General features: G+C 37.5%; 4 protein-coding genes across 4 annotated transcripts; 2 read left to right on the top strand and 2 right to left on the bottom strand.

The window, feature by feature from the left end:
- Positions 1–2,673: 2,673 nt before the first annotated feature.
- LOC125237778 (actin-related protein 8) lies at positions 2,674–4,520 on the bottom strand. Its single transcript, XM_048144957.1, has one exon. It carries the CDS (start codon positions 4,387–4,389, stop codon positions 2,701–2,703), a length of 1,689 nt encoding a protein of 562 aa, XP_048000914.1. The 5' UTR covers positions 4,390–4,520; the 3' UTR covers positions 2,674–2,700.
- Positions 4,521–6,848: 2,328 nt separating this feature from the next.
- On the top strand, positions 6,849–12,921 carry LOC125237780 (syntaxin-16). The gene is made up of 4 exons (XM_048144959.1): positions 6,849–7,004; positions 9,264–9,394; positions 10,394–10,566; positions 11,290–12,921. Exons 1-4 carry the CDS (start codon positions 6,924–6,926, stop codon positions 11,925–11,927), a joined length of 1,023 nt encoding a protein of 340 aa, XP_048000916.1. The 5' UTR covers positions 6,849–6,923; the 3' UTR covers positions 11,928–12,921.
- A 4,536-nt stretch (positions 12,922–17,457) lies between these two features.
- On the bottom strand, positions 17,458–18,579 carry LOC125237884 (ubiquitin-conjugating enzyme E2 C). Its single transcript, XM_048145118.1, has 2 exons — positions 18,369–18,579; positions 17,458–18,288 (listed from the first exon to the last, which is right to left on the bottom strand). The coding sequence occupies exons 1-2, from the start codon at positions 18,467–18,469 to the stop codon at positions 17,859–17,861; spliced, it is 531 nt and encodes a 176-aa protein (XP_048001075.1). The 5' UTR covers positions 18,470–18,579; the 3' UTR covers positions 17,458–17,858.
- Positions 18,580–19,312: 733 nt separating this feature from the next.
- Positions 19,313–20,387, top strand: LOC125237883 (replication stress response regulator SDE2). Its single transcript, XM_048145117.1, is given in 2 exon segments — positions 19,313–20,000; positions 20,003–20,387. Coding segments are annotated over 2 exon segments (723 nt in total). The 5' UTR covers positions 19,313–19,444; the 3' UTR covers positions 20,170–20,387.
- Positions 20,388–23,134: the final 2,747 nt, after the last annotated feature.

Below are 23,134 nucleotides of genomic sequence, written 5' to 3'. Positions count from 1 at the left end.
GACTAATTCCAATAAGGCCTAGTTACCCTTCGGGTTGGAAGGTCAGATGGCAGTCGTTTTCGTAAAACTAGTGCCTACGCCAAATCTTGGAATTAGTTGTCAGAGCGGACCCCAGGCTCCCATAAGCCGTGGCAAATGCCGGGATAACGCAAGGAGGATGATGAGTTTTATTTCATAGTAATTATTGCGCTAAGAAGTGCTCGAAGTGTTTACAGAGGGTGGGGCGCCAGCATAGGTTTTTTTTACCATAGAGGAATAAGTAGCGGAAGAGTTTTAACTCCATACATCAGTAAATGCAAGCTATTTGTAGTGACATCTAGCGTCATTCACGCGTCAACTAGCCTAAATTATTAGTACTGCTACTTGTCAATAGATGTCGCGACGAACAAAAAGTCTAATGCTCAACCATTTTTAGCTAATATTAGTAATAGTTCAAACAGTACTCTGTTTTTCCTTTTGCTTGTAATATAAGTTGAATTGAATAGTCTAATGCTCAACCATTTTTAGCTAATATTAGTAATAGTTCAAACAGTACTCTGTTTTTCCTTTTGATTGTAATATAAATTGAATTGCTTGTAATATACCTTTTTTGACAGAAGCCCTGGATTGCTGGAAGGCTGCGTGCCCCAACAAAGACCCGCCCGAGATGCGCCATTCGCAGCATCAATGGGACGAGCCGCTCTGCATGCTAGTACGTGATAATCTCTATGAAACGGCCACTAGCCCTGCAGAACGAGCTCGTCTCCTTGCTGGTGCAAAGTGGGAATCCGGCGCATGGCTGCAGGCACTCCCTTCCAGCAATATTGGTACCCTGCTTACCAGCAGCACCTTTAGGCTCGCTGTATCGCTGCGCTTGGGGCGGCATGCGTGACGCCACACCGTTGCCATTGCGGCGTTGAAGTGTCCAAGTTTGGAACCCACGGCCTGTCTTGCACCAAGAGTGCCGGCCGCACGGCACGCCACGCAAGCCTTAACGACATACTGCGTCGAGCCCTGGTCTCCGCCGGAGCGCCGTCCGTTCTAGAACCTACGGGTCTAGCGCGTGACGACGGAAAGAGACCAGACGGCATGACGCTGGTTCCTTGGAAGCTGGGTCGACCCCTAGTCTGGGATGCCACGTGCGTGGACACCGTCGCACCTTCCCATCTTCCAGGGACCTCGGTTAGGGCTGGCGCTGCTGCTGATGCGGCCGAGCATCTTAAGCGGCGCAAATATGCAGCCATCGACGCCGGCTACATATTTGAGCCCTTTGGCGTAGAGACGCTTGGGCCGTGGGGTCAAGGCGCACACGGCATTTTTAAGGAGCTGGCTAAACGTCTTATAGACGCGTCGGGTGACCGGAAGGCTGGGGCTTACCTTGCCCAGCGCATTGGCATTGCCGTTCAGCGCGGCAATGCTGCCAGCCTTCTGGGCACCCTACCGGTCGGCTCAAATTTAGACACAATTTTTTATTTGTAGGGTTTTAATTTCATAGGTAGTTTTAGTTTAGTTATAGTTTTATTTATATAAGTTCATAGTTAAGTTTTTTTTTTGTATTAGTTTTAGTTTAGTTATAGTTTTATTTATAAGTTCATATTTAAGTTTTTGTTTTTTACTTATTATAACTGTGCTTTTATTTAATAAACCATTGTATAGAAATATAAGTTGTAAACTGTTTTAATATTACATTTTTGGCAGACGAGACACTGTTGACACCTAGTGTTGAGTAGTGGTACTGATAATTTACGCTAGTTGACACGTGAACGTCGCTAGATGTCACTACAAATACGGTAAGTTTTTACCCTTTACTCCTATAGATGGTGCATTTTAAGCAAAACTTTATAAAACAAAATTGTATGACCTTATTGAAAGTAGATTCTTCATATCAACATATTGTGTTCTTATTCTATGTAATGATAATTGTCTTCTGTTGTTATCTAAATGTAAGTATCATGTGAAAAGTGTCAACTAATTATTGTAATGCTCAATTTTTTGTAAATCAATGAATCTCAATGCATTTGGCAATATTTTTGTATTAAATTATTAGTTATATTTTTATAACTTGTTTTTGTTAAGGTAATAAACCCCATATCGTACATAATTTTAATGTAGGTACCTAATATGACTGAAAAATTACCATTTTTGTTGCCATTTAAATTTAATTGAATATACATAGTTTTTTAGGCACTGTGCTAGTAAAATATAATGAGTACACCTAATTTTATAACACTGAACTGTTCTAAAATTATGTTTATGTGCCAATGTATCTAAATATGCAAGAAAAAACGTGAAATGTTTGCTGTAAATGGCACTAAGTATTTGTGATCAATACAAGTGCCATCAATTAAAGTATATTTCATGGCGTCATCCTTAAGAGCCATATTTTCTATCCTTGGGTGGGGTCTTGGTAGCTCAGCTGGCAGAGAATGGGCTAACCTAGTGCTAGGCTAGTGGCTCCAGTGTCCCCGCCCATGGCTGAATTTTTACTGTTGTATTTTTATAGGTAATAATGTGATTATTTCTGATATAATGAATGTTGCTATTTATGGCAAGTGCATAATACTGACTTTGTACTTAATATCATTATGAATGTCGCCAAAATTTACAGTATTTTTTTGTAATAAATTATTTTTGTACTTTTTAAAATGTTTCATTACTTTTCACACTACTAAGGACTAAAGAAAACCACATAAAGTCCTTAAAAGTATTTTATTGCTAATGCTACCAAATAAATGGTGCTCGCTCCCTTAGTATTCTCAAGCCAAACTTATTCCACTCCGTCTGGTTAATCCAAAGCTCCATAGCTGATTCTAAACATGACATAACTGCAGCACCCTTCCAAACTGTACTAGCCGGATCTATATCTTTCGGTGATGTCACAATCTCCAGCTGCTCAGTCTTGTAAGCGTAAGGAATTTGCAATGCTAGTCTATTTTGCAACCACATAGATAATCCATGGATTTTAACACCTCCACCAACAATGAGAATACTGCTGTACATCTTACGTTTCAGTTCCTCACTGCTTGCTCGGTCTATACTTTGCAATATAGCTGCGTCTAAAGCTAAAACTTGTCCGGGGGCTAACACAGTATCCCCTGGGCCGACTTCTAAAGTATCTACAACAATATCTTCATCCGGGTTAGTGGCTAGTTGACTTTCATTAACAGCTTCAAACTGCTGACTTTCATTCGCACTTGGGTCAGCAGCTTCTCGTTTCCTACCAGTTTCTCTTAAAAATTCAGCATCAAACGGATCTTCTGGATCACTCGGTTGTCTGTTCTGCATTTTAGTTGCTTTTAAACCTGTTATCTTCAGCAGGTCTGTGTAAAACATTGATAGAGGTGATATGATGCATTCATCTCCAACTTGAAGTGTGTATTTGTTAACAATATCTCCTGGATGGTCAACAAGAAATGACTTTTCTAAGGGACCACAGACGTCTAAGTTCACATGACAGAAGTTCTCATATAAATTCCTCATCAGAACTACGTCCCTAGGTATATTTTCATTCCAATTCTTATAAGGGAATGCGCTTTTATGAAACATCCAAGATAAAGCTTGGCATACATCACCAGCTCCATAATCCATCCGCAGTCTTGTGGTTTTATGAGAGATCCCATCTTCAACACAGGATATTGCCGTTTTCTGATCACCAATGTCGACTACACAGGCTGATCCGATTCCAGCCCCAAACGTTGCTCCAACACTTTCTTGTACCAAAAAGCAATGGCCAAATCCTAAATCCTTCAACAGAAGAGACATTAGATATTTCAAATGACTTCTAGAATATAAATCAGGTATTAAAAGTACACATCTGTACTTTATGAGCTCTATTAAAGGTATTCCAAGCTTATGTTCTATAATAGAACTCCAAATGATGTATAAATCATTGAGCACTGAGGATATGGAGCCTCCAACTTCCGAGTGTATGTTAAAATCGCCTCTTCTGTATGGGAAATGTATGTTGAAAGGTAAATCTGGGTCTATATCTAAGACTAGATCACCAACAACGATGTCACATTCAACTTGGGCCCAAGGTTCTCCATCGTTAACAGTTTCTGGTAGAGATCTTCGATTGAAAGCAGCGATTTGTTGTGGAGGTGTCGCGTATCGCCTCGCCCCGTTGGACTGCATGCAAGACTGGAGCGTATGCGATATTTGTAGACGGCATTCTTCTAGTTCCTCGATCAATTCCTTCGTTTTCGGCACGCTTGGCGGGACAAAAGGATCTCGATAGATTTTGCCGCCGGGTCTGCGTTTTCTCGCGATGCAGTGGAGTTGCTTTACTGGTAGGAGATCGGAGGCTCGTCCGATGCGAACGTAAAGAGATCCGGGATGAATAACAATGATCCTATTGGATGGAAATTGGTGGAACTGCTCTGGGCCAGGATCGTGCGATGGCATACTCATTTTGACATAAAATTACGGCTGCTCGTTAATTCAATTTACAACGTAAATACTTTAAAGAAATACAAATACTTCTTTATAGACAAATTCTTGTTGAAATCAATATTTTCTAGGATAAACAATTCGATTCTAACCAAAAATTATATCTGTCAATAGTTGTAGTGTCAACCGAACGTTTAGAGGAGCTGTTATAGAGAGGCGTCATTTTCAAAATTTAATTATGTTTTTCTGATACACAATTCAAACGATATATATTTTGTTTAAATTAGTTTTATTTTTAAAAACCGTTTTATACAAATTTACTTTCTGTATATATAGTTATAGCCTCAAATTTCGTAAATTCTAAAGTACAGAATAAGATACGGGTGTAAATTGCAAACTTTGTAAACACGATTTGTAACAAAACACGAAACTTTGTAAATACGTAGCACTATTTTCCTAAAAAAACAATGATAGGTCCAATATGAGTGCAAAAAGTGCTATTTTTAGCATTGAACTACTATGTACTACGTACTAGAAATGACAACTCGAACATATTCTGTGCGCCGACCGGCAGCGGCGGCAGCGCGAGGCGCACGCGCGTGAAGCGAACCGTGTCATAGAGTAAGACTTGACCACCTAGACGCGACACTTTTAGTGTAGACCTTTGTTTTATACTTTGTGTGTGAAATACTAAGTAGTTTATGTTTAGCACTATTGTACATTGTGTTATATTTAATTTCTACTCAGTGAAATAAAAATAAGTAATTGTTTTTTTCATAAATTTTAATTTCCTTTGAATAAAATTAGTTTTGTAAGTTTCTGTCGCTCAGAATAATAATCGCGCCATTCACCTTGTTTTACCTCCCTTAAACACCGATTGCATTAAATACTTTAATACTATTTCAGTTTTGGTGTCACTATTTTTCGTCAATAATGAGAATTATAATTCAGAAATAATTCAAAATCATGCTTATTGTATAATATTATCGACTAAAATTCGTATTAGAACCGTGTAATATTCAAAACTATAAATTGAAATAAATATTTTTATATTATATATTGAAAACAGAATATGATCACAATTATTATACCTTATTACCTACATGTCATGTCTGCGCGATTCATCTATGATTCCAGTTGTCAAAATGGCGGCCATAGCATCGCGTTTGAGGAGCCCGTCCCTTCATTATAATAATTACTTAAATTAAGTTAGATCAAAATAGCTTGTCTACTAACCGATGAAATATGACACCGTCACTTTTATTAGATTTTCTCGTATGACTTCAACAGTATCTTATAGCACAGGAAGGCATTTTTTCATTTTATTTGTGTGCAGTCAGAGACAACCTCCTCCCACCACGCGCAGAGACTGACTGAGGCAACATAAGTCCACTGGACTTATGTTTGTGGCGCAAACTTTTTGTTCGCCGTGTCCTCTCTAGTACATTATACCTCAATGATTTTTAGTGATTTTTTCTAGAGCTAGGAACATACTACGCGGACGTCCGTCGTAAAACGACCGCGACCGCGACCTATCAGTGTGCACGGAACAAAACATCCAGAGAGCCAGATTTCGATCGGACGTCCGTGCGCTCAAGGCCACGTCCGCGTCCGTCGACCGATAGTTTGCACGGTTATGTGTATTTCCATTGTCCAGATTCCCGTCCGCGGTCGATTTACGACGGACGTCCGCGTAGTGTGTTCCTAGCTTAAAGCTCGGAACACACTACGCGGACGTCCGTCGTAAAACGACCGCGACCACGACCTATCAGTGTGCACGGAACAAAACATCCAGAGAGCCAGATTTCGATCGGACGTCCGTGCGCTCAAGGCCACGTCCGCGTCCGTCGACCGATAGTTTGCACGGTTATGTGTATTTCCATTGTCCAGATTCCCGTCCGCGGTCGATTTACGACGGACGTCCGCGTAGTGTGTTCCTAGCTTAAGGCCTGCAACAGACAGTCTTAAAATTCATAATCTGAAAAAAGATTTGTAAAGAATTTGTCAGATAAATCTGAAATTTCTGACAGATCTTTTTTTTTTTTCAAATTATGAATTTATATTAAGGCTCCCCACAGACAGTCTTAAAAATTCATAATCTTAAAAAAAACTTGTATGCAATCTGACAGTTCAAACTGACACTGACAAGACACTGACAGATCTGTCAGTGTCAATTGCATACAAATTTTTTTTAAGATTATGAATTTTTAAGACTGTCTGTGGGGAGCCTAAGACTGCCCGTTTCCTGCCTTACGACTCGACAAAAAGACTAACTTTTATAAATTTATCAAGTTTTATAACAACAAAGTATTAGCAATATTATATTGTTTGCCTCAGACGATAAAATTGATAAATTAATAAAATTGTAATTTTTTTCGTATATAAGCCCAATTGGGATTGACAAAGTCGAGATTCAATTAAAAATAAAATACACCTGCTAGCTGTCAAATAAAACCCATTCACCGAAATGTCAGCACCGATCTGTGTCAGACCCAAAGCGGAGTAAAATAATAATTCCTATTTATTAGCAAAAATAGTGGTGAATTATTATTAAAATGGTGTCGCGAAGTCTCACGGAAGTCTTCGTGCTAATGCGCAACAATGCTATCCACAGTCGGCAGTTGTTTTCGGAACAGGTACACATTTTATTGATTAAAATTTCGATTAAGTGAACTCTGTTCAGTATAACTCGGCCAAATACAGGTCTAAGTACGCGTAAAATGTTTGTTAGGGTGATAAAGTAAGTAAGACCTTACTGTAATGTCTAAATGTTTGTTACAATGAACAAATCTATATGTAACTATATAATGTTATAGCTTGCATCATCTTCTCCTATCATAGATTTAATTCTTTATTACTGGTTTATGTATACACCATTTCAGTGTATAATCTGAGAGAAATAGGAAGAAGGTTAAAAATAATATTAACAACAATAAAGCAATGAAAGCTATAGGTACAAACTTTGTTATCTTTCTTATCAGCAGGCCTCAATATACTTAAAGAGTACAAAACTCATAAACTGCCTATTGAAAGTTTCAGTATATTTCACTATAATTTTATTAATACTTGGTGAATTAAATTCCACTGTGTTTTGATATATTCAGTTACTATGTTTTTACAAATATTGAAAAAATATATTGTTTTAATTTTACTTGTTGAGACTTTTAACTTCAAATTCATTTCATGTTGCTCACTTTCATTTATTTGGTTATGCTTAAAGAAAGTATATTCCCATTTGTCCCTGCCCAGAAGGGGCAAATGGGAATATGTAAGTTCAGATAAATCATTTCAACCTCTTGTGTGGTGTAGGTATGAGCATTTAAAGAAAGGTATTTTAAAAAAACCTAATAACAAACTGCTGAAGAACACTATTAAAATTATTTTTCTCAAACATGGTATGAAATATTGATGTTATGTGCCTTATAATTGGCAGCGAAGTATGATGTTGCAGGTGCGGCTAGGACGATTGATAGATAATGGAATTTCATACAAACCTTGCAGGCCAAGGCCGGCAAAGTCCTCTTTTTTAATTTCCAAACACAGGTAATTGTCACATAACATCCAGGTATTTAGCCAATTAAAAATAAAACTATAAGGGGCTTTATAGACGTGCCGACTGCAACTGGTACGGGCCCTAGACAATATTTGATTTTGGGTGCGTTTTCATACAAAAAAAATTTTCGTTTTATTTTTTATTTTTTTTTAACTTTTTGTTTTTTTAGAAGCGTATACGGGGCTTCAAAGGGGAACGAAAATTCGATTATTTTTGCGCTACGACGCACCGTTTAGGAGATACAGCCATCCAAATTTACTATTTTCAGTAGACTTTATTTATTTCATACCATGTTTGAGAAAAGCACTATACATACCTCGGCGGGAAATGGGGTTGCCCGCCTCAGACTTAGTCTATATGTCTTCGGCCGGCAACCCCCTTTGTCCCGGCCTCTGTAGTAATGTACTATTAGCAAAATATTTGTTTTTTAATTATGAGCAGGGGACTTGTTGGTGTGGCTTGATGAAGTTGTCTTCACTTTAGTTGACCTGAAACCAACTTTTAGCTATCCTGTTACGACACTGGCCCTATATGCTCCTTCAGTTGGCTCATATAACTGTTTCTTGAATAAATTGGGTAGTAATTGTAGATTACATAACTAGTTGCAATTCTCATAACTCGGTCGAGGTGGCGAGGTCAACAAACATGTTATCAGAAGCTTTCGTATTTAGAAGGCCATAATGGTGTGTATATAATTTTTCTATTCAACAGAGTTGGGAAGTGGTTTGTTTAGAGCAGCCAATCTCAAAGTGTGCTCCGCGGACCCCTAGGGCTCCGCAAAGCCTCTCTTCCATAAAACCAAATATTCACCAATTGTTAAAAAATAAAAAACAGTTTCATGTAATACCTCACATTAGAATCTAGTGATTAGATTTTACAATCATGATTGCTTATTAAAATAAAGATTGCAATAAAAAATAAAAATTTAAGGGTTCCGTCAGATGTTTTACTTTCTAAAAGGATTCCAATTTCCATGGGAAAATAAGTTTGAGAACTGCTGGTTTAGAGCATTGGCCTGAAATATGATATTTCCGGGCCGTAAGACAGAACATACAATCACGCCTGTATCCCATAAAGGGGTAGGCAGAGCACATGAAACTACTAAGGCTTCAGGGCCACTCTTGGCAAATAAGGGGTTAAAAGAAAACGAAACTGCGGCATTGCAGTGACAGGTTGCCAGCCTCTCGCCTACACCACAATTTAACCCATATCCCATAGTCGCCTTCTACGACACCCACGGGAAGAAAGGGGGTGGTGAAATTCTTAACCCGTCACCACACAGGCAAGACAGAAAACCTTACTAAAATAAAAGGAACAGTGTAATAGCTTCTATAATTCACAGAATGAGTCAGAACGGGTCAGGCTCATGCGCAGCAACTCCAACGACATGGAGGCGGGGATGGAGATACGGTCCGAGAATGCGCCGCCGCCCTGGACGGATGCTTTAGAGGAGGCTCATTATATTATCACTAGGTTTGTGCATTTTCAGTATTTTTATTATAAAATATCTAAAAGAAATGAAAGCCTTTGGTATAAAAGTTGTTTAAAACTTTCTTCTTTATTCTTTGACAACCGGTCTGGCTCAGTCGGTAGTGACCCTGCCTGCTAAGCCGCAGTCCTGGGTTCGAATCCCTGTACGGGCATTTATTTGTGTGATGAGCACAGATATTTGTTCCTCAGTCATGGATGTTTTCTATGTATTTATCTATTTAAGTATGTATATTGTCGCTTAGCACCCATAGTACAAACTATGCTTAGTCTGGGGCTAAGTTGATCTGTGTAAGGTGTCCCCAATATTTATTTATTTATTTTATTTTATCTAAAAGGTTTCTAAGTGCCTACTTGTTGCAGGCGTCCATAGGTTACGGTGATCGCTTTCCATCAGACGGATCTTATACCTGTTTGCCACCGACGTGGTATAAAAACTAGTATTCTTCAAATAGGTCATTCACTGGTCAGTTTATAATTTAAAAAAAATGTCCGGCATTAAAATCAACTAGCTGAAACTTTTCTATTAATTAATTGTAATGAAAAAAGACAGCTTAATAGTTTTTGGCTTGTTCTTAATGCCTCACCAGTGCATATTGCAATTGGATCATTTCGTGTCACAAACCTAATCAGCCGACTTGCCTCGGGCGTTGGGCGTTTTCGACACGAGCACCTCGCGGCGTACCTTGCTTGCATTGGACACGCCTATCCAAGAAATAAATTAACCAATACATACATAAGTACATAAAAGGGAAGGCAGAACACATGAAACTACTAAAGCTTCAGTGCCACTCTTGGCAAATAAGGGGTTGAAAGAAAACGAAACTATGACATTGCAGTGACAGGTTGCCAGCCTCTCGCCTACGCCACAATTTAAGCCATATCCCATAGTCGCCTTCTACGACACCCACGGAAAGAAAGGGGGTGGTGAAATTCTTAACCCGTCACCACACAGGCAATTAACCAATGATTATAATTTTTCAGGCTAAGGACAAAACTATCGGAACTCCAATCATGCCACTCCCGCCAGATCCGAAGACCAGCTTTAGACGACACCGGAGAGCAGGAACATATAGGCAGACTGACGACCGAGATCGGCAGACACTTTACACACGCGTATACCCATCTAACGGCTATCAAAGCTCAAGTTAGACATGGTATGTATGTATACTTATGAAGTCTTGAAAAAGGAAAGTAAAGAGCAGACAGCGCACGCCTTTTCCTCGCTTGAACACTTTGAACAGCTCGAACGAGGCACGTCTACAGAGGCCGTTTGCCGCGCGACACACACACACTTGCATTATTATATATTCTGTGGGCGCGAGAAAATTGCCTATTCAAGTTAAAAAAATATACTCCCTATATCATATAAATAGATATACCCCCTTATTCATGAACGTTCACTAACGTTATACATACATACAATCACGCCTGTATCCCATAAAGGGGTAGGCAGAACACATGAAACCACTAAAGCTTCGTCAGTGTCACTCTTGGCAAATAAGGGGCTGAAAGAAAACGAAACTGTGACATTGCAGTGACAGGTTGCCAGCCTCTCGCCTACGCCACAATTTAACCCATATCCCACAGTCGCCTTTTTAAATTAGATATATAATTATATATCCCTTTATTCATAAACGTTCACTAAAGTTCATCAAGCCAATGAAGTTCGTTTGTCCCTTTCTATCACACCAATACGTCGTCGTCGGAAAGGGACAAACGAACTTTATCGGCTTGATACCTTTAGTGAACGTTTATGAATAAGGGGGATAGTTTATGAAAACTGTGCATTCCTATAAATTTCTTCCTAATTAATTGACTGCAGTTATTGGATTTTTGCTAAACTAAAAAGTAACGAAATTATTCTAAATTCTTTCCAGGTAACAAAACGGAGCAAAAACTAGCAACGAACGTAGTTTTAGCACTAGTAACCACGCTCCAAGAACTAAGTGTCACCTTCCGGACAGCCCAGTCCAACTATCTCAAATCACTCACTTCTAGAGAAGAACGGTCAAACGCCTACTTCGATCTACCCAACTTCGAAGAACTAAGTCTAGAAGATGACAACTTACTACCAGATCTTACCAACAATCAGACGGACTTGCTTTTCTCACTACCAAGCACATCAGGTACACAGAAAAATAATTTCATCGATGACTACGAACAGCAAGCTGATTTTGAGAAGCCTTCGCTTAATCAAAAGCAGTTATTGTTAATGCAAGAGGAAAATACTAGAATGGTAGCGGAGAGGGAGCAAGAAGTCAATAAAATTGTGCGGTCCATAGTAGATTTGAATGAAATTTTCAAAGATTTAGGACATATGGTACACGAGCAGGGAACTATACTAGATAGGATAGATTATAACATTGAGGCTACGCAAGTACAAGTACAAGAAGGCTACAAACAGTTGCAGAAGGCGGAGAGGTATCAGAGGAAAAATAGAAAAATGCATTGTATATTAGTTTTAGCTGTTATGATTATTATTTTGGTGGTGTTATTGATTATTGTTAAGAGTTAGTTGTTGTTTTAATTTTGTTGAGAAATCTATGAGAGTATTTTTTACACTATTTATGTAAACATTTTCACAAGCTTTCGTTTAACTGGCAGTATATTTTTCAATATTTAATTTACATACCTACATATTAATTACACGTAATTATATATAATTAGTGTAAAAATTACACACATAGAATTGTTTTCAAAGTCTATAGGCACAGAAAAATCAAAGGTTCAACATTGCCTTATATTGCGTAGATAAATTCGAAATAAAATTACCCTACCATTTTTTTAATGTAATATTTCATTAATTTGTCGTCCATGATTTTTATTACAATAGATATTACACATTAAAAAATACACATGTAATTATGAACTTATAGGCACGCCACAGATAGTCCCTGACAAACTGACAGATCTGACAGGTTGCATACAAATCTTTTTTAAGATTATGAATTTTTCAGACTGTCTGTTGCCGGCCTAATGTGTACTCGTATGATCTATTTAATTAAATAATGGACGTTGTTGATCGGACTAATTTACGTAGCTAATCCAGCACATGAGTTTTTAAGCTCAATCAAAATCATTCCTTTGTAAGTATTCATTTAAATTGTAGAAAATATTTATTTTTAACCCTGTAAGTAGTTTATTATGGTGTTCTTCCGAACCCGACTGCAAATTATAAAGCTTTTGAATAGTCGCGTTGGTAAAACTACCTTTAACTTTTGGTGTCAACTATTTTAATCAAAAACCTATTTCTGCAAAATTATTGTGTAAATTTCTCGCACGCGATTCTAGTCTTTACTTTAGCTATCATGTATTTGAATTGTTATATTGATTACTAAATAAATGTAGATACTTGCCGCCAAATTGTACCAAAAACATCCGAAGGAAAAAAATGGTATTTCCTGTAAGTCGTATCTGAGCATTTCTTTTTTTTTTTGCCACTTTTATGAAGTGTGATATTTTTGAAAAAAAAAAATGCTATTTCTACTCAGAATTACTAGCTTTTTCAATCCTAGTAGTTAAAAAAAATTGTCCCATACGATTTTTTCTTTTTTTGTTACAATTTTCCGTACATGTTGTATGGGGTAACAAAAGAGGAAAGTAACAAAAATGTATGGAAATTCTGGGACACTTTTTTTCACCCAGTGAGATTGAAAGTACTCGTGATTCTGAGTACAATTGGCCTAAAATTCCCTAAAACAATCAAAATTTTTTTACTGGCAAAAAAAAAAGAAATGCTCATCTAACTAAATCTGCAGGGATATTGCAGCGAAAAAGGGTAAAAAGGTCATTACAACTGCCAAATTTATATTGAAGTAGACGGTTAAATAATTAATGAATGTAGATACCTAGAATGACATTTACACATTTTTTATGCCAAAGTAGGGACAAAGTTAGGTTGACTATTTACGGTAACTTTTGGCGGCAAGATCCATAAATGCATTTAAGTTTTGTATTATTAAATTTATTAAACTATTTTTATAGATATCGCCTAAATATTTGTATAGTTTTAAGTCGTATGTGCAAATTGTGCAACTAATTCTACTTTTTGTCAATATTAAAAAACCTCTCTAAACCCTTTTTATAAACGAGTATGGTTAAAATAATGATATTCGCCATATTTTTAACCAGTGATATAGAAGATACTTAATTTCTAAAATAGCCGGTGAAAGATCTTTTAAATTATTGTTTTATTTTCTAGCCTAAATTATTCCGGGGCGTAGTGATTGTATAAGTGTGCCAATGAGTTTTAATATGTTGTAAAATTTATCTTTTATTTATATACAGGGTGTTCATGTCACAGTATAAAACCAGTAATAATTCTCCTAACAAATTTTGCGCCGCGCGGTTTGTCCTTGAGTAGCGCTAGCACGCAGCGAGGTGCAGCGAGCACTTGCGTTACCGGAGGATGCCGGTCGCGTTAGTACAGTACGGGCCGCGCCGCTTGCGAGAAAGCAAAATACCGATCGCATCGCCGCTGCCGGAGAGATTAACTACTGAGTCGTCCTTATATTTTATTTATTTAAACTTTATTGCACAATATAACAAATAAAGTACAAATGGTGGACATAATGCCTAAAGACATTCTAATATTGTGGTAATGTAGTTCATTGATTCAGATTCAAATTCATTCCGCAACTTCATTGAGCAACATTACTTCCATAAAAACTATTAATCAGCTTAAATATATGAAAGAGCCTATATTTATGACGTTCTGAAGTAAAAGGTACGGTACCGCATTGTCGCTTACCATATGCATACCTACCTACTATTAAAAAAATATATTTATTTAATATAAAAAATATACCTACATAAAATGTATGTGGGTATTTTCTCGTATTTAATTTTATACGAATAACATAAGGTAATACAGTGGGGCAAATTTCTACATTTCTACTGGGGGGCAAATGTAACCCGTCGAGATTTGCCCCGCTGTACCTTACGGCGACATTAACATTACAATTAAGCCTTTTGCTTGGGAACTTTATACCTTTAATCTAACCTATCCTATAGATATATTCAACCCGTAAATTATAACAGATGACTATGAATACCCTGTATCTTATTAACTTGTCACTAACTAAAATGACCAAAATCTTGAATACATGTTTCTCCTATCTTACCGCAAAGGAAAACCATGTCATAGTTAGGCCGATAGTCCACTATCATATGTTTATCATAGAATTGTATGCCTCCCTTTTTCTCCAACGTGAAGAAAAAGGATGGCATGTTGTCTATGATCATATTTATATGATAAACATATGATAGTGGACTATCGGCCTTACAAAGTTATGGCATTAAGACGCTACAGGAGCGAAAATGCTGAAATGGAAATGAGCCCTTTCAATTTGGGAATTAAGAACAACGCAGATAAAAGATATTACGAATAAAAAATCTTTAAAATCGAGGTTTTGCTCTTGACTGTTTCCTCCTTCAAAACTTAATCAATCGGAACGACATTTGAGAATCTGAATAACAATGAAATAATCTGTGTCGGACTGTTTCGTTTTGTTTGGCTAATTGGTATCAATCTTGAGTATCACACCTTTTTTTACGCCATAATCAAAAAGGTCGTTTTTGGAAAATTTTGATTGGATCTTTAAAAATAAAAATATAAAAAAAATCAAATGGTCCGACACAGGTAACAATAATAATTATCTGTGTTGAGAAAATCATTGCTCTACCTTCAAAAACCAGGGAGGAAATAGTCGAGAGCGTTTGTTTTGAGAATTGATCCCTCCTGTATCGTCTTAATGTACATTATTCATTCCTATTTGTCCGCGCACTGACTGAGGCGAGGACAAGTGGGAATGTTTTATATGAAGCGTCTATTCCCATCTGTACCCACGGGAACAAACGGGAATACAACCGTTTCACTCTTCTTCTTTGCATCCTGTTACCCTCTGCTGGGGTGCATTTACTCCGGTCTTCGGCAGTTTGGGTGACCTCCTCCCACGCATGGGATGGCTAGGCATATACACCTGAGCTCCTGCTGAACCGAGCGACGCCTCGATAGTTTGGCAAGTTTTTAATGTAACAAAATTAGTTCAAGTTAAAAAAAATAAAAAATAGGGCGGCATGGTCTGTTGGCAACCGGTTCACTAAGTGACCGGCCACATCTAAGCGTCGCGTGTCTAGGGGCGCGCAACGGCGCCGCCACGCCACCTGGGGCGCGTCTTACGTCCTTCCTATACAAAATGTACTGAGGAGACGTTTTTTGAATTACATTCAGGCGGCGTGGCGCGGACGTCCATTACGCACCTCAGGACATGTGTCTCTTAAGTGTGGCCGGTCCCTAAAATATGTTTTGTATGTTTGGGCTTTTTCATTCATTAATTTTGCGTTATTAAATAAAAGATCGTTCAAACACCTTAAATCTGTAAGTTGTTTGTAAATAGCCGTATTTGTTCGTTTATTTATATAAGTGACATACAGATGAGAATATATGAAATTGATAACTACCGTCGTTTTAATTTTAACACTTACTTACACTTACCTACATTCTACCACACTAATATACAGCCACATCTCGGACACTGGCGACCAAATATATGAAAGAGGCGCGTTCATATACCTATACCTAGAGTACCTAACACACATTCTAAGCTCGTGTAGGTGAACGCGTACCATGCTTGTATGAGTGAGATACCGCGTTTTTGACAGGCGGTAACTATGAGGTAACCGAGAGGGTGGGCGGCACTTTCAGCAGGGAGCGGGAGTGGCCATACTGTATGATACTCTTTATTATACGGTGATACAGCTGTATAATGGCTGTGCGTATCTTATATAGTCGTTTGATGAAATCAGGCAAGCTGTTGAGGACGGAGCCATGGTTTCATCGTAATTCAATAAGAATTTTCCTTGCGAAACATGTAAAATTCAACGGATGAGCGGTAGTATCAATTAAAACTTGGATAGGTACTTATTTAATAGTTATTTGTTTTACAAGGGGGGTAAAGTTGTTGTTTAACCGCACGTGCCAATATTGAAGCCCGAGCAAGCGAAAGATTCTAATATTGAACCGCGAGCGTAACGAGTGGTTCAAAAAGTGGACTTTTGAGCGTTGCGAGGGTTTCAAGGCACGAAGGTTAAACAAACTTTGACGCCTAGACACAAAATTTTTCACCACACCAACACGAACAAAATATACTGGCTATAAAACATCAAACTAAATCGAATCTATCAATTTATTCAATATTTATAATTCAAAATCATCATTTACACGTAATTTCTACCAGCCAGCTCAAGATATCAGGTTAAAATTTGTATGAAATAACTTTGCACTCTTGTGCATAAAATGCAATTTTGCTATCTGTTTTCGAATAGCAAAGTAAGCCTTTATCAGTTGGTGTGGTGAAAATTGTATTTTAATTTTATCATTTATTAGTGCAAAGTAATTTCATACAAATTTTAACTTGATATCATAAGCTGGCTGGTAGATGATTTTACCTATAAATGATGATTTTCTAATAATAAATATTGAATAAATTGATGGATATCATTTAGTTTGATGTTTTATAGTCAGTATTTTGTTTGTGTTGGTTTGGTGAACATTCTTGTGTTGCACTCTGCGGCAAAGTTTGTTTAACCTTTGTGCCTTGATACCCTCGCAAAGCTCAATATTCCACTTTTTGAACCACTTACTATGCTTGCGGTTTAATATTGGAAATATTGGAATTTTTTGCTTGCTCGGGCATTAATTTTGGAACAAAGCATTTACAATAAAGAACCTCAGAAACTTATTATAAAATGGATAAAAAGTTTTATAGCAAAGAGAGCCTTTACCAGTTGGTGTGGTGATAATTATATTATTTGCTCCTAAGATAAATATAATTGACCAAGGCTGGCATGAAACTATACGTATATTCTGTTGTGGAGACAAATGGAAATAATTCTTACAAGTATATTTATTTTTGTTCACATTGTGCCTGACTGGGCCCAATGAAATTACATTACACCTATAAGAGTTGAAAACTTAACATTCATGCCAGCTTTAGTGACTTTTCCAATCTAAGCAATAGCTAGGAATCAAGAAAAAGATAATGTGAATTGCACTAAAGAATTATATTTTGTCAATGATCTTTCAATATACATTAATTCATTCATCGGAATAAAACCATGATTGAAGAGACGGGCCAATTGACAAAAATAAATAATGTTAGATACATAATTAGAGAAGTTAACCAGAAAATCAACTTACTATAGAAAGTTACTTGCGTCAGATAACAGTTTACAGAACAAAAAAAATAACTCGATGAAAACTAAAACATAAGGAATGCTATACAGCCCCGGTCAGAAACTTATACAAGCTTTTTGTTAACAACTTATAGAAAATAATCACAAACAGAAAAACTTAAAACAAAAAGCTCCCGTCAACTCCATTCGGCAGACGCACAAACATTCACAACACAAAATACGCAAATCAAACTGTGACCATTAAATTAAACTAAGAGTCTTTGTGTTTACTATAGAAATCGTCTAAATGTTTCTTATAGGCGGGCTGGTTAGGCCAGAGGAAGGATGCTTGCTGGTTCAGAGGACTCTGCGTGTTGGGCTCCGCTAACAGGCTCTGTATAGACAGTAATATCGTGCGAACGTCGTACAGAGCTGTCCACTTGTCTTTTAAAATGTCTAAACATATTAACCCACATGTATCCACGTTCGGGTGGAAGCACGGCGTCACGAACTTCACCACGGGAGGCGCGTACGGGTACGAATTAGGGAACTCCAGCGACAACTTGTACTTGTGACCCGCGTAAACGGTATCCAAGGGTCCGTTAATCGTCCCGATCCATTTAAACAGGTTCTCGCTCTCTGGGAACGCGGATATGCCCTTGTCCGCGCAGCGCATCAGCTCCATCAACTCTTTCTGCAGCCTGAAACACAGAAAACCACTCGTTCGTGACAAAAGCCTTGGGGAAAGCAGAAAATCGAACGCTTTGTTTCCAAAACTCACCGTTTGCTTACTGCATGATTGTCCTTAAGTTTTATAGTATCCTCGTTCTGTTTGGCCGGATTTGACGATGAGGCGTAGTGTGGATTGATATTTTGAGCCATAATAACACGAGCAACAAAATCAGGTGTCTCCAATTTTCTGTTATAAAAGGCGACTTCCTGTTAATTTGAAAAAGCTCCAATCAAATTGCTCATTTGACAGGAGACTGTAATGGCGTCAATCAACGTAACAAATTTTTGGCGCCATCTATGTTATCTTTGAGAACTCATGGTAAAGCAGTTTTAACGTTATTGTTATTAGTTATTTTAATTAGATAACGCGTTATGCAAGGTTACATTACATAAATAGCATTTTATATCAAATCTTTGATTTTAAAGTATTGACTGCAAGTAATCATGTCGATTACCTAATTAAGCATAAAATTATGTTTCGATTACGTACAGATTTGTTCTGGTCTTTCTTTTTGCACAATTACTTTGTGCTTTCACTTTCTTCCGAGTATTAGGTGTTCATTGAAGCGTGAAAAAAGAGAGCAGGGTTCTCATTATTTGACAAAAAATAGTTGTCTATTTAAGACCTCCCAATCATTTTACACTTCAGTACCAATAAAGATTTCGTAGTATATAGATATTCTGAGGTAGCCGCCAACTCCACAATAACTATGGCAGTGAGTATTTGTTACGAATGTATTTGTTGCTTGTCATTTGCTTATGTATTTTTCTGGAGTCGTAAAGAAATTATCTGATTTAATGTTTCGTATTCGTAATCAAATTCGTGATCTTCAATTGAAAGTCATTAACGCAAAAATAATGTGATATCACCGTTATCGTTATTTTTTAGTTATTGTGAAATATGGCAATACTCTACTAAAAATGTGTCATAATTTCCATTCATTCAATCAGTTCCATGTCAAAATGACAGTATGAATTGTTCATGTTCATTCATATTGTTCATTCTTTAGTGTTTGCACAACAGCTACGTTGTGTTTTTCGATTTTCATTTCAATTTAGACACATTTTCTAAACATCACCACCAAGTTTACTTGAAAGTAGCCTTTAAAGAACTGTTTCATCAAAATGCCGTGCCACATTTACTTCGAGGACACCGTCGTAACGGATATCAATAATGTCTACGATGTGGCGTCATTGAAGTGCAATATTTCTCAAAAATATGGTGTACCCAGTGAAGATTTGTTCGTTACTGTCAATGGAAAGGCTGCTTCGAGTGATTTCACGTTAGAAGACATTGATAATGTGGTCAGGGTGTTCACGAAACTCGTCGGAGGGAAAGGTGGTTTTGGGTCAATGTTACGTGCCATCGGGGCCCAGATTGAAAAAACCACAAATCGCGAAGCCTGCCGGGATCTATCAGGGCGTCGTTTGAGGGATATTAACGAAGAGAAACGTCTCAGGAAGTGGTTGGAAGGGCAGGAAGAGAGAGAACGAGAGGCGGCCGAGCGAAAACAAAAGAAAATTGAACGGCTTATCGCGGAGCCAAAGATTGACGTGAATTTGCATCCTAGTTACGAACGCGAGCGTCAGGAGTTGCCGGAGCGTGTAAGCGCGGCTTTAGATGCTGGCTGGCAAGCGGCTGGGTCGTCAAATGAGACTGGCCAGAAGAGAAAGCTTGTTGAAGAAAAAGTAAGGCTAAGAAGAAGAAACTATGGATTGACGCGGATTTGTCAGACTGTTCTTCGTTAAGTGAGGATGAGGAAGAGAAGGGAAGGAAAAGCCCGGCTCAGGCTGTGTCTACGGACAGCGGGAATGAGTCTGACAAGGTCTCGGAAAGCAGTAAAGTGTAGATTTCTGTCAGTGGTGGTACATCATAATTTTTGTAATAGTACCTGAAGCATATTTGGCTGTTTCCAATACAAATCAACTGGCTGAAAATTAAAGCCAATGAGAATTGTTTTATGGATGCCATTGTGTATATTGATATTTGTAATACTATGTTGATAAATAAGGCTATTGCACTGTAAAGTTAATTTTAATTATATTGAATAAATTAGATTAAGTGAAATGTCTAGTTTCATTCCACTAAATTATTCTTCATAGTCCTGTTTATTACGTTATAGTTAGGGCTGTATTGTTTGGTAATAATTGTACCCCTTAACTATAAGCTTGGTTGTCCTTACAAACCTTCAAGCTATATTATATATTTAAAGTCACAACAAGTTGAACGCAATTAACATTATTTTACCAATTTTTCACCGTTTCAGCCAAGTTGCACTGGCCCACAGTGCGATGAAACCCCGATCTAGGTGGACAAAAAGGGTCACGCTATTTCATTATCTGTGGTGGCTATAGCGATAGCCAACATCCTAGAAGGAATGATTCCAGTAATAGTTTTGTCCTACTACCCTCATAAAATTAATAAATAATGTCGAAGCGAACCGAAACACTGTCATCGATAGTGAAATCGTGCGTTTTACTGCTCTTCGCTTATCAATATTTTATAATAATTATCAATCAGATCGTGCTACTTCTAGTCATGGATTGTGAAGTAAATGGTATGGACTACATTTTAAAATATTAATTGTTAAAAACGGATATTCCTTTGCCAATAAAAATCAACTTTAACGTAAAAAATTCCAATTTTTTTGCATGAGTTTCGTGTTTCATAGACAAGGAAAAGGATGCCCCCCCTTGCCCCTGGGCTGGATTTTTTTTTAATGATAGAGTTTTTGATGTTCTTTCGTTTGATGCATGATAGAAACTGCGATCTGATGCGAGTCTTTGACTTTTTTTTAGAAATCGAACTATCCGTACCTAGGAGGGAGTTTTATGAAGAATGGTTAAAACACGCTAAAAAGGATAAAAATAACCGTCTTTTCGATTATTTTTCAATTAAATTTGATTTGAGTAGAGTCACGCCAGATTCACTAAGAAATTTCAAGAGAAATATAGCTCGTATTTCTGGGAAATTATTAGAAAAGTGGGTTGCTTGCGGGAGAAAACAAGAAGTATTCGAAGCACTACCATTAGGTGTTGGATGGCTAACTAGTGAAGAGCTTAAGTTTACAATTCAATATTATATACAACCTTCTACGTCTTCATTTGGATGTGATCCTCCCCAGACTTCTGGACCTGGTCGGCCAAGAATCGATTTTAATGATGCTTCATTTAAAACCAAAAAAAGACGCGTAGAACACTTAGTGCAATCTTGTAATGACAAAGAATTAGGAATTGCTGCCGAGGTATCTACGAGGTTATCTGGTCATCGTGACGCAGCAAATATAATAAAATCTGTTACCCAAACACCTGCAGTGGCCACCGAAATAAAAAAGAAAATGGCAGCTTCTATTAGTGCTCAACGCTGTTTATCAAACGAAGAAGCTTTGGCTTATTATGTCGAAGCTAAATGTACCAGTTATACCTACATGAAAACTAGAAAATGGGCCTTAAAAACGGGCCATGACGTATATCCGTCTTATACAAAGTCAAATTTGCCAACAAACTGTTTTGCAGTTTGGCGGTATTTTGTAAACTGTAATATTAATGTAACTATTGTGTCTGAAGAAAATAAATAATAATAATAAATACCAATATAAATTGGCCTTCACGCGTGTAGTAATTCGTAGTACCAATAGGTCAGCTTATACTGGTTTTTAATTTTAATGTGAATTTGTAATTTCTTTCATTTCATTTCTATTTTGACATCATAATATGACCTACTAGAGTCGGTTTTGAGGCTTAAATAATATTGTCCACCTAGATCGGGGTTTCATCGCACTGTGTGGCCGTGGTAGCGGAAGACAACATCAACAACTACCTGTGTGTGACTTTAAATATGTGTACAGTCAAGTTCATAAATATCTGTACATTTCTTCACCTTAACTTGTTGCAAGAAGGTGAAAAAATGTACATATAGGTATATTTATGAACTCGACTGTACAAACCTTCAAGCTATGTTAGCTTCTGGAATAGTATACTTGCTTGGCATTACAAATATAGTCATTTCATCATATTACATCACTCCTAGTCGAGAGGGGTGGGGGGGGTAGTTTAGCGTGACGACGTGTGACACGGGGGGAGGGAGGGGTAAAAAAAACAATGAAATCGGTGTGACATAAATAATGGTGATCCTTTACGAGTACATATGTAACAACAGTTACACCATGTTACTTTTTATATGAAAACAATTAGCTAAATTGCTCTGAAACTTTGTGCTTACATTGTGTCTGTCTAGGGAGAGGGATAAGGGTTTCCTGTTCCTTTCAACCTAAACGCAAATTACCCTGAATATAATTCAGGGTTGCAATTAGTTTATCTGGCCTCAGATACCATTAGTAAAAGGATGCAGCAAGAAGATACTCATACAAATATTGAACTCATTTTAGTATTACAATCCAACAAAAACAAACAGAGTTTTAGTTTGTATCCTGGGAATGTAATATTCAGCCTTTTTCTAATACCCGTATGTATTCCGTATCTCTTAAACTGCCAAGATTTATTTTGATCTTAAATGGCATTATATGTATTTTGTTCGGTCCCTATTTGAAGAATCAGATGCAAAAGTAGCGTACGTAAAGTTTGGCGTTCAAAGGGTTCATGAAGAATATTGCGTGTACGCCATCTAGCGGCGAGTAGCGGAACTTTAAGTCAAAACTGAAATGTTTTTTGCAGAAACGCATATGTATCTTATTACTCCTGTCCCTGGTCGTGCTCACTGCTGCAAGGCCACAGGAGTTTGAAGAAGATGAAGACCACAGCCAAGCTGACGAGAAAAAAGGTAACGGCGCTTTTATCAATCAAAGTAATTAAGTT

This window comes from Leguminivora glycinivorella, chromosome 22 (assembly GCF_023078275.1).
Source record: "Leguminivora glycinivorella isolate SPB_JAAS2020 chromosome 22, LegGlyc_1.1, whole genome shotgun sequence".
Taxonomy (NCBI): Eukaryota; Metazoa; Arthropoda; class Insecta; order Lepidoptera; family Tortricidae; genus Leguminivora; species Leguminivora glycinivorella.
This window is presented reverse-complemented; position numbering and strand designations above follow the sequence as displayed.

What these genes read in the sequence shown, in the direction of transcription:
- LOC125237778 (XM_048144957.1), bottom strand. Translation starts at nt 4,389, where the DNA reads ATGAGTATGCCATCGCACGATCCTGGCCCAGAGCAGTTCCACCAATTT.
- LOC125237780 (XM_048144959.1), top strand. Translation starts at nt 6,924, where the DNA reads ATGGTGTCGCGAAGTCTCACGGAAGTCTTCGTGCTAATGCGCAACAAT. An exon ending in GCTCATTATATTATCACTAG is followed by an intron (nt 9,395 to 10,393) that starts GTTTGTGCATTT and finishes ATAATTTTTCAG; the next exon opens with GCTAAGGACAAAACTATCGG. An exon ending in CAAAGCTCAAGTTAGACATG is followed by an intron (nt 10,567 to 11,289) that starts GTATGTATGTAT and finishes AATTCTTTCCAG; the next exon opens with GTAACAAAACGGAGCAAAAA.
- LOC125237884 (XM_048145118.1), bottom strand. Translation starts at nt 18,469, where the DNA reads ATGGCTCAAAATATCAATCCACACTACGCCTCATCGTCAAATCCGGCC. An exon ending in AATCATGCAGTAAGCAAACG is followed by an intron (nt 18,289 to 18,368) that starts GTGAGTTTTGGA and finishes TCTGTGTTTCAG; the next exon opens with GCTGCAGAAAGAGTTGATGG.